At 58.9% G+C, this 18,102-nt stretch overlaps 1 protein-coding gene across 2 annotated transcripts in view; it reads left to right on the forward strand.

Moving 5' to 3' along the window:
* The window catches only part of Col5a1 (collagen type V alpha 1 chain), a 119,333-nt gene that overhangs the window by 42,002 nt on the left and 59,229 nt on the right, over nt 1–18,102 (forward strand). For both annotated transcript variants that reach the window (XM_063244181.1, XM_013153252.2), the window contains exons 5-16: nt 1,827–1,958; nt 2,931–3,068; nt 3,788–4,039; nt 4,879–5,058; nt 5,296–5,352; nt 7,067–7,108; nt 7,295–7,357; nt 13,800–13,874; nt 14,376–14,468; nt 15,802–15,858; nt 16,760–16,813; nt 17,143–17,196. In XM_063244181.1, the coding sequence (XP_063100251.1) occupies nt 1,827–1,958; nt 2,931–3,068; nt 3,788–4,039; nt 4,879–5,058; nt 5,296–5,352; nt 7,067–7,108; nt 7,295–7,357; nt 13,800–13,874; nt 14,376–14,468; nt 15,802–15,858; nt 16,760–16,813; nt 17,143–17,196 (1,197 nt within the window). The remainder of the gene's footprint in view (nt 1–1,826; nt 1,959–2,930; nt 3,069–3,787; nt 4,040–4,878; nt 5,059–5,295; nt 5,353–7,066; nt 7,109–7,294; nt 7,358–13,799; nt 13,875–14,375; nt 14,469–15,801; nt 15,859–16,759; nt 16,814–17,142; nt 17,197–18,102) is intronic.

Below are 18,102 nucleotides of genomic sequence, written 5' to 3' on the forward strand. Positions count from 1 at the left end.
CCCAGGAAGCGCAGAATCTTGGCTTAAATCACATAGAAAATGTCACCTTTCAGATGGCGGCTCAGGGGAGGGTTTCACAGAGACTTGGGGCCTGTCCTTGACTGTCACAGTGAGGTGACCTGTGCATTGTGTCACTGCTGGGCGGTGGGGTGGACTCCAGGCCCAGATTGCGTGGCCCCGGGCCGAGTCCTGGTTGGCGTTGCCGTGACACTGTTTCCAGCACGCTTGGGTTCTTCTGCTGAACCTTTTCCCCTCCTGTGATCCTGGTACAGGGGAGAAGTGGCTGGAAACTGCTCAGGGTGGCCCTGATTTTCTTCATTGGGATCGAGGAGTCAGAGATGTAGTGTGCAGGGTTCTCAGGGGCACAGGACAGACTTGAGAGAGGAGGCACTGTGTCCGTCAGTCACGCAGATACTGTCGCTGGGGTATGAGTATCGTCAGCTGATTGGGGGCCAACAGATGCCCTGCCTGGGGTCACTTGGGACATTGCCGAGCTGGCCTGTTCATCATCGTGGTCTCTGCAGATGAGGTTGTGATACCTGCTTCTTATTGTCCCTAGCAGCCCTCTCCATTGTCTGTACATCAGAGGGAGCTGTGGAGAGGAGGTGGCAGTGAGGCCGCCAGCTCTGGGCGTGGGTGCCTCACCGGGAGCCAGGTGCAGGCTCAGCTGGGTGCTAGCATAGGCCAGGGCTCAGCCCCTCTCGGGGCTGGGTGACCTGTGCCGTGTTCTGCAGCCATTCATCAGTGGGTGGGGACTTGGGGTGCCTTGTCTCTGGGTCTTTATGAATAACACAGCTATAAATGTATTTACACGAGTATTTGAGACCCTACCTTCACGTTTAAAGGGTGAGGTGAGTTGAGTGAATTGTTTGTGTATTTGTTTCTGCTCCTAGGATTGGTGTTGCTGGGTTATGTAGTAATTCTCTGTAACATACTAGAAAACCAAGTACTGCTTTTTAAAAATAACGCCCTGACTGAGGGGCGATGGAGAAGGAGGCAGCCCACTGTACCGCTGAGTCCTGACACTTTTAGGTGGCTACATTCATGGGCCACATCTTCTAACCACGGGAGCTCCAGCACCTGGCAGGGGTTGGATGATGGATGAGTGGATGGACGAGAGTGGGTGGATGGATGAATAGATGGGTGAGTATTGGATAGATGGATGGATGGATGGGTGGGTGGAGGGATGGATGGATGAACAGATGATTATGTGAGTGGTAGTGGATAGATGGGTGAATAGATACATGGATAGCTGGATGAGTAGTGGGTGGATGAATGGGTGGATGGATGAATGTATGAGTGGATGGCGGATGTGTGGATGAATAGATGAGCAGCTGGATGAGTGTTGGGTGGGTGGAGGGATGGATGGATGGTTGAATGTGTGGATTGATGGGTGGATGGTGGATGGGTGGATGAGTAAATGAATAGCTGGACAGGTATCAGATGGATGGATGGGTGGGTAGAGGGATGGATGGATGAACAGATGAATATATGGGTGGGTGGGTGCATGGATGGATGGGTGAATGAGTGGATGGTTGGATGGATGGGTGCGTGGATAGAAGGATAAATGAGTGGATGGATGATTACATGGGTGGGTAGTTTGGACAGGTGAATAGATACATGGATAGTTGGATGGGTATTGGATGGATGGATGGATGGGTGGAAGGATGGGTGGATGGGTGGATGAGCAGATGGGATAAACTTTGGTCATGACAGTGTGCTCCTCTTGAGGTTGGGCCTGAACTGCTGTCTGCCCCAAAGGTGGCCTCACACGCCCCGTGTCAGCACCTTGTGCTGTTTGTTCACGAGCTTTTGTCCTTTTCCAGGGTGACATCCAGCAGTTGCTTTTCGTCTCAGACCACCGGGCAGCTTACGATTACTGTGAGCACTACAGTCCCGACTGTGACACTGCGGTCCCCGACACGCCCCAGTCTCAGGACCCCAACCCAGATGAATACGTGAGTCAGCTCTAGCCAGGTTCAGGGTGGGCAGCGTGGCCAGACTCCCTGGGGCAGGGGTCAGCAGGGAAGGATGCTTGTGGGAGAACAGCCGGGGTGGGGGGACCTATTTTCTGCGAATCCACAGGACGAGGTAGTGAACAGATTCTAGAGAGAAATTACGGTTTCTGCCTTGGTTTACCAAACAGTGCCCCCTGGGTATTAGAGTTGCCCAGAGCCACCATGGTGCCCCCAGGACTCAGCTGCTGGCCAGATGTCTGAGCTCGCAGATGGGTGGCACCTGGGACCAGCCACTGTAGCTTCTCTTCTGATGCTGAGTATCCTGCCTCTCTGCCCTGGCCCCTGTCTGCGGGCCCCAGCAGGACCTCATGTACTGGATCAGTCCCCCACTCTCAGGGTCCCAAAGTGGGCCCCACCCCATCCAACTGGACTGTTGGTTCTTTGAGTCCTACTGCAGCCTGCTCTGTTCCCTCTGTTTTCTCACCGGTCAGAGAGCAGCTGCTCGGGCTTCATGGCCCTGGCTGTACCCCATGAGCCACCTGAGTCCCAGGACGGTGGCTGCATGGAGCTCCTTGCTGGCCAGGACAAGCCTCAGTTCTTGAGAAAACACATTTCCATGCTGAGAAGGGGCCTTTGGGGTTTGAGTGGAAGGTCAGGGCCTTGCCCAGGTCACAGCCATGGCCATGGCTGCCTTGTCCTGCTCTGGGCTCTAATGGGTTCAGAAGCTGCCACCCTTTAGGGCCTGGCTTTCTCTGGCTTCTGCTCCAGAGCCTGAGGTCCCTGCCCAACCCAGCTTCCCAGGGCGCTGCTGAGGGAACAGTGAGACCCGGGACCCCCATGGCAGCTCAGGCTGTGTTAGGTAGGCAGACCTTGGCACCCTCTGTCCGTGGCCAGGTCTGGCGGGTGTGGGCTTGGCAGGCTGGGGTCTTCTCCACGTACCTACCCCACCTCACAGGCTGCATTTGCTTTCAGTACCCAGACGGAGAGGGTGATGGTGACACCTATTACTACGAGTACCCTTACTACGAGGACCCTGATGACCTGGGGAAGGAGTCTGCCCCAACCAGCAAGCCCGTGGAGGCCTCGAGAGAAACCACGGAGATTCCTGAGGTCTGGTGGAGGCTGGGCTGGGGCAGGGAGTGTGTGGGGGGCCTCATGTCCCTGGGGCCAGGAACAGGGCAGGGCAAGACTGAGGAGGCTGTGCCCAGCTGAGGCCCAGGCATAGTGGGTGGGTGGGGGCGACGTGAGACAAGTGTGGCTGGGCCCTAGTTCCCCTCTGCGTCCACCTGCTGCGTGGCCTTGCACAGGTGCCAAGGCCAGCCCGAGTCTCCTTGTCTGGGTCACAGTGCCGTCGGAGGCTCACTGAGGGTCCCCTCTCTGCATGGCCATCTCACCTGGACACAGCAGGGTGGAGGATGCAAAGGCCTCAATGAGATCCTGGGAGACCTGTGCTTAGCAGCCTTGGAGTGACCAGGTCCAGCCCCGCACATGTGAACACACGTGAAGGAGTGTGTGCAGGGCTGTCCAGGGTGGTACCACCTGGTCCCTGTTGCTCTGATGGTCCAGTTGTTCTGCTGTGTGACTTCTGTGATGTGGCTTGGGGTCTCCCAGGTGGCACCTGCTGGATCTTAGCCTGTGCTAGGAGTCTGTAACCCAGGCCTCCTCCCAGAGGACCAGGGACCCTGTACCCTGAGTCCACAGGACTCTGCTGGACTCCTAGCCGGGCTATGCTGCCCACTCCGTTTTCAGGGGCCCCCCTCCCATGCTGGAGCACGGGGCCTGGGTCTGGGCACCCTGACTCTGCTTCTCTATCTACCCTTGGCTTCCAGGACCCAATCCTGCCTTCCACGGCCGCCCCAACGGCCCCCAATTTGGCACCTGAGACTAGTGATCGGGAAGGCGGGGTGGAGGACCCCGGCATTGGAGACTACGAGTACGTGCCCATTGATGACTACTACACGGCCGCCCCATACGAGGATATCAACTATGGCGAGGGCTTAGAGAACCCTGAGCAGCCCACTGACCCCAACGCTGGGGCCGAAGTCCCCACCAGCACCACGGGTGCCTCCAACGTCTCCAACGTAATTCCCTTCCTTTCCTTTGTCTTGGTTTAGGGGCCAGGCTGAGGCAGGCTGTGGCCGGGGCCCTGGATTTCCTCCTGGCTCTGCCTCTCACCTTGGGTGGCCCCTGCACCCCAGCTCTGGGTCCTTTGTGGGGTGCGGGAGAGCTGTGTGTGTGGCGCCCCCCACAGATGCTGCAGTGGGGTATGCTGTGGGGGCCCTCCCTGAGTGGATTTCAAGGTAGCCAGGTTGTCACCTGCAAGTGGGCAGAACAACCTGGTCCTGGAGGCCCCTCAGGATCATGCGGGGTCAGACCAGGAGGCTCCTGCTTATGGGGTGCCTATCTATGCTGGGGAGCAGGATCCAGAGCAAGGTGGCTAAGGGGGAGACCGAGCAGCACTAGCTGTGAACCAGACTGGAATCCCTGGAGCTCAGGGTCCTGTGGGCTGGGCAGTACCTGTGATACTGCCTCTTGGGTGCCACAGTTTTCAGCCAAGGCAGGAGTGTCACCAGCATGTGGCTCAGGGAAAATGCTCGTCAGAGCCATGCATAGTGCCCATCCTTGCCCTCTGGGATGTGTGGTCCAGTCAGTCACATCCCTGGTCCTGAGACCTTGGGCCCCAGGCTGATCCCGCCTGAGACTGACCTCCCCAGAGCGGGCACAGCAGTGAGGGGCCATTTCCCAGCCCTGCTGGCTTGGTATTGTGCTTTGGGGGAGCCCTGGGAGGACAGGGAGGAGGTGTCGAGGGACTTCTGGCCACTGCAGGGCCCTTGCTTGGGCTGGACGTATCTCGTGGGTGAGACACCGCTGCCCTTGTCCTGGGTGACACTGCTACTCCCTCCCTCCTGTGCCCCTGCAGCCAGCTCCGTCCCCTGAGCAAGGGAAGGATGACCTGGAGGGTGAGTTCACAGAGGAAACCATCAAGAACGTAGAAGACAACTACTATGACCCTTACTTCGATCCTGACTCTGACCCCAACAACTCCCCGTCAGAGATTGGGCCCGGCATGCCTGCGAACCAGGACACCATCTATGAAGGGGTGAGAGGCCGGGCTCTGACCCGGGCAGGCTGGCAGGGCAGGGCGGGCATGCAGTGTCCCCACGGCTGCAGTCTCTGAAGGGCTCTCAGATGCCGAGGACGTGACCTCTGCAGGGACTGCCTGAGGCTCTGCGCCCTCTGGCCTCAGTCTCCCCTCCTGCTCCTGGGCTTTGTGTAATGACGACTTTCTTTTCCCTTTTCTCCCCTGTTCTCTCTGCCCTGCATCGCCTCACCTCAGATTGGAGGACCCCGGGGTGAGAAGGGTCAGAAGGGGGAGCCAGCCATCATCGAGCCGGTAAGGACACTTCCTGGCCGAGTCTCTGTGTGGGTCCTTGTGTTAGCCACTGGGCATGTGTGGCAGGTCAGGGATGGAGGCTGTGACTAGATCTGTGGGCCATGCTGGGAGCTGTGGCCTCATGGCAGGGCCCCAGGAATAGGGCATGGCTTGGCTGAGCTGCGTATATCAAATCTCGGCCGTGGGGTCCTAGGACTCTGGGAGTGAGGAGGGTGTGGAGAGGACTAGGGTGAGCCCCCCCTCCTCTGGAGCACAGGGCATAGAAAGTGGAGGTCAGTCCTCATGCCTCTGGGGCATCTTCTTGTCTTCGCCCATCTGGAGGCAGTCAGGGAGGGATCCAGGTCCCCACCCCTGCCCAGCATTTGCCTTCTGCCAAGCTCTCAGGTCCCCTGGAGCATCCACCTGGTCTTTGGCCAGGACCCCTGGAGAGATTGAGTGGCCAGCTGGAATCTCAGCTGTAGTGTTGCCAGATGTCCTCAGAGTTGTAGTCGCACAGAACAGATGGTCTGGTCCTGGGAGCCTGCTCCAGGCATGCCCAGCCCGGTGTGTGTCAGAGGGCGGCTAATGTCCCCTCTCCCTCGGTTCTCTCTTGGGATGCGTGGTCCTCTGCAACCTCTGTTCTCAGAGCCACGGACGTGGGACAGGATTCCTGTCTCACTCTCGTTCCCAGCCCCTCGGACTTGTTAGCAAGACTGGATATGCCTTAAAAGGGAGAGGATCTGCTTAGTGGAAAGGTGTCTGATTGACCCAGCGGGCCCTCATTAAGGGTGTCTTCTCCAGGGTTTTTACCTCATAAGAGTTGATTTGAGTTCAGCAAAGTCTGGGATCTTTCATTGCCTCGATGTTTTTGAGTCGCGTATCTTTGAATCGTGATGAGCTAATGTGATTTGATGGTCTTACTTGGACGTGCCCGCCAGGGAGTGATTATCACAGTCAAGCAGATTAACAATTCCACCTCCCGTGCTTTTTTCCCTCTTTGCTGTTGCATGTTTGTGTGAGATGCCAGGATCTAAAGTGCGCTCACTGATGCCCAGTGCCCTGAGCAGCTAAAGTGGAGCTTTTCCTGGGGCTCATCCTGCTGGACCTGGGGACAGGGTGGGTGGGGTGCAGCCCAGGGCTGCAGGGTGTGGGGCCTCCTGTAACGGGCTTGCCTACCCCTACGTTCCCGCCTCCTTTCCACGATGACCTGGAATGGTCTGGGCTCGGCCTCTGGTGAGGTTCTGGCTGGCATTGCCCCAGCTCCCCAGAACTCCGTGTGTGTGTCCGGGAAGCAGCTGTGGTCCCCCGAGCTCTGCCGTGGTCAGTGCTGTCTTGGTTAATCCTCGCTCAGCTGCTCGGCCAGGCAGGAAACGGGAAGCTGGGATTATGGGCCCTGGACCAATGCTCCAGTGCCTCTGTGCTCCGCACGCATAGCTCTTTGTCGGGGCACACATCTGTGTAAACACAGTGAGCCTCTCTCCAGTACTGAGGAGCCTCAAGGGCTGGGGAGGAAGCTGTGGGGGTTCCCACTGGTCACCCGTGTGCCCCCTCCCAGGCTGGGGAAGTCCTTTCTCTGTTCAGAAGCAAGCCAGGTTTCCTGGAGGCCTTGTACCCTCAAAGTGTGCCCAGAGCGTCAGTGTTCCCTTGGGAGCCATGATTCCTCTGTCTCCTCTTTTCCTGTGGTCTGGGGCATGGGGCTTGGGGACCTGTGGTCTCAGAGTTTTCTATCTTGCAGGGCATGCTCATCGAGGGGCCACCTGGCCCGGAAGGACCCGCTGTGAGTGTCAGGGTGTATGTTTTGTGTCTTGGGGGAGGGGCTGTGGGGGCCATTCCTGAACCCCCTGGTGGGAAGGGACAAGGGCCACTAGGGCCCAGTGTGTACCCTGCATGCCTCTCCCCAACACTGTTGTGCTGTGCTGTGGCCACCCCTGTAATCCTGTCTTGATTTTCTTTTTAATTCCAGGGTCTTCCAGGACCTCCAGGAACTACAGGTCCCACTGGCCAAGTGGGCGACCCCGGAGAGAGGGTAAGAGGGTGACTTTCCTGGGGCTGTCCCCTGGGGCTGCCCACGGGTCCTCTGTGCATTGCGTGCCCCCTGGTGGCGCCTTGGAGCACTGCAGACCCTCAGTTCTGCTCCCCTGTTTTCCTTTCCTTTCCTTTTTGGTGTTTTCTGCTGGTTAATGAACATTGCGTAGTGGAGGATTAAGAGCACATGGCTGGGCTGTAGAAGAGGGGGACATGTGGGGACAGGTGTTTGTCCTCAGTGTCTGGGACCTTGTGAGTATTTGCGTGGCCGGCTAAGTCTGCCCACTTGGGAGAGTGATCTGAGATTCCCCGCTCACAGAATGTTCTCATGGCCGGGGCTTGGGTCCTGGGCAGTGAGGTCTCCTTCTAGGGACAGACACAGCAGGAAGTGGCATCTTGGCAGCTTCTGAGGATTCACTCAGCTTCTCCAGGCCACCCTGATTCCGCTGCCATGGTCCACACCCAGCCCAGGGCCAGCAGGATGTCACATTAGGGTCTGTACTCACGCAGCGCCCTCTGCAGCTCACATTCCCACATTTCCATGCAGGACAAGAAAGCGGCCAACTTCCCTCCCAGAGCACCGTGACTGTGACACTCTTAGTTTCTTTTCTTATTGCTGGGACAGGCTGCTCAGCACCCACAAGTTAAAGGAGGACAGGTTTTTAGTTGACGCTTTGTAGGACTGTCAGCCCACAGTGGGCCGGTTCCGAGGCAAGGCCCGTGGCAGAGGGTGGCAGAGGAGAAACAGCCCTGGCGGAGCAGGCAGGGGGCAGCAAGGCTTCCTTCCGTTTTTACTCCGTCCAGGCTACAATCCTGTTGGTTGGTGCCACCACACCTGGGGCGGGTCTCCCTCTCCATTGAATTTATGCTGCACACCTAGAACCTTGCTACACTAATCAGGGGACTATCCCGTGTCCCACACCCATGATCCAGCCCCTCCCTAAACCCCACCTACAAGCACATGAGTCTGCCCGGGACACCTAGACAGAAATCTGAGAGCCCGTACGCCTTAGAGAGTGGGCTGTGTGACCTCAGGAAACATGTCTCCTTTAAGTGTGGGGTAGGGTGATAGCAGTGAGTGTCACTTGTCAACCTCAGTGTTGTTCCGCCTGTTTGTCACACAGCCTGGTATTCCCTAAGGGCCCTCTTGGGTGCCAGTGGGGCCTTGCAGGCCTATCTGGCTGTAAGCGCCCCTTTCCATTCACTCCCTGCTTTTGAGCAGAGTTGGGCAGCCTGGCCTGGTGCTGTGTGGGGGACCCAGTCTGTGACAGTGGGGTGGTGGGGATTTCAGCTCAGGTGCCCGGAGCATGGGAACAGGGCTTAGGTGGGTAGAGAAGCCTGTGCCTCCAGAGCCTGTGGTGCTTGGAGCTGGAGGAGCCCTGCACAGAGCTTCCCCCAGGGGCTTTCTGGGTGGGGGTCATGGATCCCTGAGCTGAGCATGAACTGAGCATGGATCCCTGGGCTGCACTCCAGTGGGCCTGTGTTCACAGCTCCGCACTCTCTCAGGACCTTGCTGGATCATGAGGAACCTAAACTACTTTGTGTGTGTGTGTGTGTCAGGGGGGTCAGAATCCCTGTGCTGTGACACAGAAAGTTTCCTCTAGCCCTAAGCTTCGGTGTCTGGGACCTACAAGTTCAGAGGACAAAAGGCAGATTCACAGGAATGAAGCCACGAGCTGTGCTCAGTTCTACTCCAGAAGTGAAAACACAAAGAAGAGACCGGGCCCAGGAGCTCGGGCACCCCTGCCACACGGGCAGGGCAGAGTGGAGATGCAACTAGACAAAGGACAGGGCGACTGGGAAATACAGGGGGACACCAGTAGTAAGGTAGGACCAGGGCCCAGGCTGGTCTTGGTGCTCACCGCTGCTGTCCCGTCCAGCATGGGGAAGGGTCAGTGCCACCATCTAACGGGAGGTCTGTGCTGTGCTCTAAGGCAGCGGGAGGGCAGCGATGGCAGAAATAGCCACAGGCCACAGCGGCAGGTGTGGAGAGGTGCAGGGTCCCACCTCCCCACCTGGTCTCTCTAGTCTGGCTGCACAGGAGGCTCCTGTAGTCTGCCCGCTGCCCCAGTCCTCCCAGCCTGGAGTTTCCCGCCCGCATACCCCCAGAGCCTCTGATAATGGATTCTTGCCTTCTGCCGTGGCTTGCTGGGCCCTTTTCTTCCTCAGTGGGTTCTCCCAGACAGGCCTGCATGTGTGCCTTTCCTCGCATCCCTGTCCTTGCACCGGGTGGGCACCTTGAGCAGCTGTGACCAGTAGCTGACAGCAGTGACTGGTGTCACACTGGGCATGTGCGCCGACTCCTGACCCATGCAACATAGCCCCGGCCCCGAGTGTCCTTCCCGCCCTCCGTGATTGCTGTGGGTTGAGATGGAACTGGCCGCTGGCCACTGCCCTCCACCTTCCCATTTGGCCGATGGGCGGTGCTGCACAGGGGTGTGGTGTAGCTGGAGCTGGGGTGAGCCCAGGTCTCCTGGTGTGTAGCCTGAGAGGCCCCCCCGCACTGATGCTGCGGCTCAAAAGTAAAAGCACAGGCAACCCCTGAACCCCCAGGGCTGGCGGCAGTCCTCTGCCCCACACCTCTCCCTTCAGGCTGGTTCTTGCACCCCTCGGCAGAGTTCTTCACGGATTCCTGCTTTTGGGGTACCCTGGGTGTTGCCTGTGGACTAACAAGGCTGGCATTATTGAGACTGCATGGCTGCTGATCAGGTGCCCGGGGCCAACCTTCCCAACGAGTGGACAGTGGTGGTGGCTGTCCTCTAGGGCATGGGGCAACTTCCCCTGCCCTGAGTGCAGGTGGGGCCTTCCCTGGGTTTTTTGTGGGGGGCTGCTGGGTGATGAGACCCATACCTACTGCCTAGAAAGCAGGACAGGCTCTGCAGTGCTCCCCCAGTGTGTGGCACAGAGCTGGTGCCCAAGAAGGTTTGTGACAGAGAAAGCCGAGGGGTGGTGGGTGGTCGTGGACCCCCTTGCCCCTCAGGCCTCTTCGAAGTCATGGGTCTTGGCGTTTGTGGGTTTCCCGGCAGCCCTGGGAGTGTCGTCTGGTGCTGTTGTGGTAGCAATTGTTTTTCAGGATTTTCCTGAAAGTCAGCAGTGAAAGGGATATTTTTACATTTTCTTTTAACTAAAAGCCTCCTGGGACCTCTGAGGACACTGCTCAGGTTTTCTGTCTGCTGTACCCTCCCTTCTTATTAAAGCACTGGATGTTTCGTTGGGTCTGAGGATGATGGGGAAGCAGCCCCCCTGGAAACCTTGCAGCTGCATGCAGGCTCCTCAGAGAAGCTTCATGACCAGAGCAGAGGCGGGGTGCTCCACTTCTGTGCCTTGCACAGGGAACCTCCCTCCCTCCCAGGGCAGATGCATTTAATGTCCCCAAGGGGGCAACAGCTGTCCAGGAGTCCATTAAGGCCATGTTTGACCCCGCCTCCCATCTTTACTTGTCCAGGACAGGGCTCCCTTTGGGGTCCTCGGAACGTTTTCTGGGCCTTGAAAGGGTTTGTAATCTGTGCCCTTAGGAAGGCAGCTGGTACTTCCCACCTACCAGGTGTGGTGCTGTTCCTAGCACCAGCCTCCGGCAGGATCCGGGCCATCAGCTCCCCTGGCCTGCTGGATTTACACCCGGGGCCAGGAGACAAACTCGGACTAGGTCCCTGCACTGTCACAGGGCGGAGTGCCTGACAAGCATGTGGCTGCCACCCAGTTCACAGGACTTGTTTCTGGGAGAGGCCGCGGTGTGAGGCTTGTGTTACATCTCCACTTGGAGGTGGGGTGGGGGAGGGCACTACACCGCGTTTAGGCTCAGGTGTGTGCAAAATGTCATAGAGTGTGCCAGAGACTGGTAGGAAAGTTCACAGGCACACACACACACACACACACACACACACTTTCATACATACATGCACGAACACTCACACAACCTATGTTCACACGGACACGTCCAGGTGCACACACATGTGCACACACCTCACATATGCATACGCTCTCACGTACAAATGCCTGTGCACACGCACCTGTGCTCATCGGTATGCAGTACACATACATACATAAACACACTTAAGCATGTGCATACACAACCACCACACAGGTGTGCACACATGGGCCAGGTGCATTGCAGCGTGTTGCCCTGCAGTGAGGACGGCTGCAGGACTCACCCCCCCACTGTCCCAACATCTCCTGGCCATTTCCTGTCAAACGCATCATCACAACTTTGTCCCCTGTGGCCACTGGTAGGCTCCTGGTCCAGTGTGGCAGGCCCTTTTAGGAGGCCAGTGGGACGTGGGCTTCCCACCATGGGTGGAGCAGGGGATGGGCCTCCGGAGTGTGTAGACGTGGTATAGAGAAGAAAATCAGGCAGCTCCCGGGGAGGGCCGGGAGCGAGGGCTCCTGCAGAGGTTTGTAAGGGGTCAGTTGGCAAAAGCCCCAAGTCGGGGTGTGGGAACACTCGTGCTGCCAGACCCCATTGTGTGGCCTTGGGGTGCTCCTGCAGATAAGGGAGGGAAGTGAATAGCACCCCCTGGTGGGCTCCTCGTTCCCACTCGCCATCCAGGCTGCAGCTGCTTCTCGGTGGGTCTCCGAGACTGTGGGGCGTGGAGGAGAGGAAGTGTCCCACCCCACTCTGGAGGGAAAGTGCTGGCGTGCGCTAAGCTTGGACTCCTCCCCCATGGCTTGGGAAGAGCAGGGCAGCAGAGCGCTGGCAGTGGGGCCTCTGGAAATGGACAGCAGTGGACAAGGGCACTCAGAGCCGTGTGTGTGGACAGGAGAGCGTATACGCACATCTGCACACATGCATGTGCTACACACAAGCACGTGTGTGCACACAGCACAGTCACACAGTGCACAGGTACACGCATGCAGGCAGACATAAACCACATGGACAGCATCTCTTCTGGGGGCTTAAATTGAGATCAGTTCCCATGTAGCCATGAGCACTCAATTTCATAGAGAAACCCTGGGCTGTAAGACATGCTCTGTGTGACTGTGGGCATGTGTGTGTGCATGTGTGCATGCAGTGCTGGGGATGCAATCCAGGGCCTTGCACAGGCCACGCAAGTGCTGGACCACTGAGCCACCCTCCCAGACTTGGATCTTTGGTTTGGAAACAGGCCTTTTGTCTTCTGAGGATTTCTTTCCAAAATGGCAAGGGAGGGCCCATTTGGCAGTGTCCATGAGTAAAGAAAGATCAAGGCCATGGCCAGCTGCTGTGTGCCTAGGGCCCTGTCCAGCAGGAGCATTTGTCCTGGCAGCATTTGTCCCCTGTGGAGGAGGGGTTAAAGCAAAGGCTGCCCCCCACCCCATGGCCTGCAGCCAACAGGAACAAGGGCGGTGACGTCAGTAGGCCGTGGCTGGCTGTGAAGGCACATGATGCTAGGACAGTCGCATTCCTGGAGGGGGACAGCCACCTCTCAAGTGCCAGGTGTGCCAGGCACTCTCACTGGCCTCCCTTTCCGGCTGTCTCTGCACACACAGATGGATGATAGCCCTGGGCGTCTATAGGAGGAAGGGGCTGTGCTCACACTCTGGAAGTCTGCAGCACCTATAGATTCCCCTGTCATGGGGAATCTGACGAGCATGGATTACTCCTGTCACCAACGTGCCCGATGCAGGAAAGGCTGCCGAGCCTTGGTTTCCGGCCCAGATGATTCCACACCCTCCTGGGTACATCCAGAAGGCCTGGGGTTTCTGTTTCCTGCTGGAGCTTGGTGCTCTGTGTGGGTGCACACGGGACCCTGTGTAGCCATGACATCATTGCCTGCCAGTGAGACCTGGGCTGTGGTCCATAGGGAAGGATTCAGCACCATCAAGGTGTGGAGTGGCCTCATCTCTCTTGAGCCAGGCATCCCGCGCCTGTGATAAGCTGTGTGATCAGACTGGTGTGAAGTAGAGCATCTCAGTCACTCTGGGTTCCATCATGCTGAGGCCAAAACCCCCCAGAGACTGGGTCCAGCTTAGAGACCACCCTGGGTCTTTCCTGAACACACACTTGAGGCTGCCGGACCATGTTGCTGCCCGGGGCAGCCCTCCTGCTGCAGCCTTCCGTTTGCATTCCCCTGAGCAAGAGGGTGCATCCCAGTCGGTCTCCTGTCCCTGCAGCCATGCACAGAGCTGGGCCAGACAGGATGGTCGCTGGGCCTAGCAGCCTGGAGCTCATGTTCTTGTGTAGTGTGGAGCCCTGGGGGGCACCCCTGGGTGATGGGCACCCCTGGGAACTGTGTGTCTGCTCTCACTTGGCTGGACGTGCTCTCCTGACCTTCTCCTACCTCTCCTTCCTAAGTGCTTCCCTGACCGCAGGCAGCCTTGCCCTCCCCGGGCTGGACGTTCCCTGACCTGGGGCCTGTGCAGGCCTTTCTGTTTCTGATTGGGCTGTGCCTCCTGGTGCCCTCATCCTCACTGTGGCCTGTCTCCATCCCTGTCCTGCTCTGACCTGCTGTCCTCTCTGTCCCCAGGGTCCCCCTGGACGCCCCGGCCTTCCTGGGGCAGATGGCCTGCCTGGCCCCCCTGGAACCATGCTCATGCTGCCGGTGAGTGTGTGCGTGTGGGCTGGGCAGAGGCCTGAACATGCGTGGGACAGATCGTGTTTCCAGGAGAAAAGTCTCCTTGGCGCCCGTGTCACCTGGCAGGCTAACCACCACCTGGGGCAGTTCTGCTTCGGGAGAGGAGGGGGTCCGAAGGCTGTGGTGGTGCAGGGGCAGGGTTGGGGGCAGGGTCTTTATGGGGGTGTATTGGCCTCTCCTGTCGGGTGGCTTTTGGTGTGGGAAGAAAAGGCAGGAATGCCCCTTCTGGCGGGCTTGTGTCCTGGGTTCCTGGATAAAGGTGCCGTCTCTGTTCAGCTCCACGCTGGAGAGACCAGTGTGGAACCGGGTGCCTTTCCCAGGCTGTGTTGATTGGCTGTCACTAGGGTCAGGAGCAGGTCTCTGGGTGACCCTGGGGCTGAAATCCACAGGCAGAGTGGGTGTGGGTCCGGGCTCTGTGTCACGTCAGAGGCCTGGGGTCCCCGAGTGACCCTTGTCTTCCTTCTGCAGTTCCGCTTTGGAGGTGGTGGAGATGCAGGCTCCAAAGGCCCCATGGTCTCTGCCCAGGAGTCCCAGGCCCAGGCCATCCTCCAGCAGGCCAGGGTGAGTGGTGCAGGCCCTGGGGGTGGTGATGGGGGGAGCCCAGCCCTGAGCTGTAATGGCCCAGTGTCACTCTGTGGCTGGAGGGAGGAGGCTGTGTCCAGTTGGGTCCTCATGAGGGTGGGGAATAGAGGGGGCAGTTGCCCTCGCCCGCAGTGAGGGTTGTGAGTCTCCCCCGTCTGACTTGTAGGAGCCAGCTTTACTGTTTGCAGATGCCTAGATCTGAGCAAGCCTGGATCCTGGACTGGGCAGAGAAACCTCTCTTGGTTGCCAGCTTGGGCAGAGAGCCCTGGGCCTGGGGGCTTGGGGATCGGGGTCTGCGAAGGCTTGTGTGCCTGCTTCCTGGGAATCAGCCGTCAGTGGACTGCTCTTGTTTCTGTGGTGCTAGGGACTGAACCCAGGGCCTTCCCAGCCCTTTCTGTCACTCATTTTGAGAGACAGGGTCTCACAGAGTCACCATGTGTCCCAGGCTGGGCTTGAACTTGTGATCCTCCTGCCTCAGCCTCCTGGAATGTGAGAAATAGTCTGTACTTCTTATGGATGTGGCTCCAGTTTGCTGAGTGCCTGCACCAGCAGTGAATGTGCCGAGGGGGTGGCAGGGCCGCTGGGCTGCCCCCAGGGGTGGGGGTGAGCAGGGAAGCTGCTAGATGATTCCTTGTTGGCAAATATTTACGTGCCACAGCTTGAGCGGTGCTAATGACCCAGTGGGGGTAGTTGCCACTCGGTTTAAGTACTGTGTAGTAGCTGCGGAGCAAATCAGCTGGGTGATGCAGGCCGTCATCTGACGAGCTGTCACCTGCACCCGGGTTTGTTGACTCAGGCCCGCCTGGCTGGCCTTTTCCTCTGGGTGTATTTTAGTTGAAGCTGAGGGAGCAGTGGGCTCAGAAAGGAGATTTTATAGGGTGAAAGAATCTTCTAGAACTACGATGGCATTGGAGGGGTTGCAGGTGCATGACAGAGCAGCTCCTGGAAGTCCAGTCGAAGCTGTGAGGTGGCAGGAGGAGCCACTGCCAGGGGTCAGGTGGGGACAAAGAGCCCAGGTCATGTGTGCTCCCCACACACCCCAGGACCCCCCGGGTGCTAGAGAGGGCTTGGTGTGTTTGCCAGGAGGAGTGAAATGTTTCTTGGTTTAGCCTGAGGGCCACATGCATGGGAAGTGGGGCTCTGGCTCCGCCCAGAGGGGGGCACCTCCTGGGTTCAGCCCTCTGGCCTCACTGCAGTGGGCACTGGCCATGAGGCTGGCGGGCCCCTGCAGGGCTGCCTGACCCTCTCTTCCCTGTCCCGTCCACCCACTTCCTCCTGGCCACGCCTCAGTGTGTTCCCCTTTCTTCTGCAGCTGGCGTTGAGAGGACCAGCTGGCCCGATGGGGCTGACAGGGAGACCCGGCCCCATGGTGAGTCTTGGCTCTGCGTGAGGCTGTTTCCTGCTGTTTCCAGAAGCAGGGTGTGGCTGTACAGCTGTGGGGTACTGGGTGGCCAGTGCCTATGAGTGGGGATTGAGGTCGGTGGCTCAGGGGTCTCATCACCTGTGTCCAGCCTGGGATGGATCCAGGAACAGGCAGGGAGAGCCCTGTGTGCCCAACGCAGAGCACACGCCCCCCAAAGGTACTGCAGGTGGGTGGGGCCGAACCCTTTGCTGGGACTGGGCCTGCTGGGCTGGGGGACTAGGGACACTAACCCTGGCCCTGGCTGTGGCTTTGCCTCATGAACCAGATCGGAGTCCATGTTTCCCTGTGGACCTGTGTCAGAGTCAGGGTAGCCCTGTGTGGGGAAACCCCAGGCTAGCAGCCCTGCCTGGCTCCTTCCCGGGGCCATCATGGTGTGAGATGGACGTGGCGTGCATCAGGGACACTCAGATCCTGTGGGTGTCGAATTGTCCTGGAGTGTGAGGCTCCAAGGACAAGATTTTGATCTCACAGAGCCTCTGGCTGACAACTCGTCTGTCACTGGATTTGGCCTCGGTCTCTTCCCCGGGGCCAGCTCGGGCCAGCCTCCATGGCAGGGGCGCCTGGGCTCCTGGGTGCTCACTGTCCCGAGCTGGCTGTGAGGGGACTTGGCCTGTGGTCCTGTGGAGGAGCCCCCTGTATGCCTGGAGTTCACGTCTCCTAGAGCATTGGAAGCCTGGAGCTCTGTGGCTCTGACTCCTGGGGTCCCCCTGACCTCCTGCCCGCTCTCCTGCCATTGGGTGTATCAGACTCTATGTGGGACACTGTGAACCTGTGTCCCTTGCTGTGGCTGTGTCCTCTGCCCCACAGCTCTCCCTGAGCACATGCTGACTCAGAACTGTCTCCACAGGGCCCTCCTGGCAGTGGAGGTCTGAAGGGCGAGCCGGGCGACATGGGACCTCAGGTAGGTGGGCACTGAGGTGGCCAGGCAGGGTTGTCCTGCTCACTGGCCGTGGGGATCAGTTGGCGGTGCCCTTCTTGCTGCCTTTCTTGGGGAAAGCAAGCAGCAGGAGTGGTGGTCACTGGGGCATGGGAGCAGAGATACCCAAAGCGTGCCATATGTGGTCCTCCACCCTTAGCCGGGAGCCTGTCTGTGCCCTGTCCCGAGATGCCCATGTGTCGGCAGCTGGGATAGTAAGCATTGGCCTGGGCCAGTGGGCATGGGGTCGAGGCGTTGCTCCTTCTGAGGAAGGAAGGTGTGTGCTGAGCCCTGTCCTGCAATTCTCCCGGCAGGGTCCCCGAGGTGTGCAGGGCCCGCCCGGCCCATCAGGGAAGCCTGGAAGACGGGTGAGTGCTGGGGTGACATGGTCTGGTGGGGTGGGCTCAGCTGGGTCACTGTGGAGCCCTCAGTGCCCTCTGTCTGCAGGGTGCATCCTCCTCCAGGGTGTCCTCCATGTCCGGGACTGGGGACAGCTGGCCTGGTACTGGTGCTCAGCCTGTTTCTTGGGCCTGGCCATGGCCCATGTCTTGTAGGCAGCCTCGTGGCTCCAGACTTGGCCCTGGTTGGGAATCATTGCCCAGGTGCCCGCCCAGGCCTACACTTCAGTGGTTTTCCTCTCCTCCTCCGGGATTCTCTGTTGGGAGTCATTCTCCTGAAGGTGCTCCTGGAAGGGTGGGATGTGCATTTATACCAAGTGCTGAGCACCATCCTGGCTGGCTGGGGGTGCCCAGTTAACCCCACTGTGCTCAGACACATGGGACCCCCGAGGCCAATACCCACCACTGCGAGGTGCAGGCAGGGGCTGCACGGGCTGATTCCGCCCGGGAATCCTGTGGAATCCTGCTCAGGAATCCCCAGCCCAGCAGGCGGTTACCTGGGGCCAGGTTCTGAAGCTGGTTTGATCTTGGTAGGTTTCCCATGGCCTCTGCAGACGTGGCTGAGTGTCAGGCACCAGGGTGCTCTGGCCAGGGCGAGGGGAAGTTAGCAGGGGAGACCGGCGTGTGGTTAAACCACGGCAGGGCTACGCTGTGCCAGTGATCCCAGGAAGCCAGTGTGGCCCAGAGATTCCCGCAGAAGAGAGTGGCGGGAAGGGACTCTGCAGACCGGCAGCCTTTGAGGTCTCAGTCATGTTTCCTGTGAGGAGTGTGCCCTGGGGGCTGCGGACACATGGCAGGGCAGGCCTTGTCTAAAGTCCTTCCTATGTAAAACCCATGGAGACGGAGTCGGGGTAGGGGCACTGCTGGGCCCTCTGC

The sequence above is a fragment of the Cavia porcellus genome, unplaced genomic scaffold (assembly GCF_034190915.1).
Source record: "Cavia porcellus strain 051 isolate PalLab524CR breed Dunkin Hartley unplaced genomic scaffold, mCavPor4.1 scaffold_49, whole genome shotgun sequence".
Classification (NCBI taxonomy): Eukaryota; Metazoa; Chordata; class Mammalia; order Rodentia; family Caviidae; genus Cavia; species Cavia porcellus.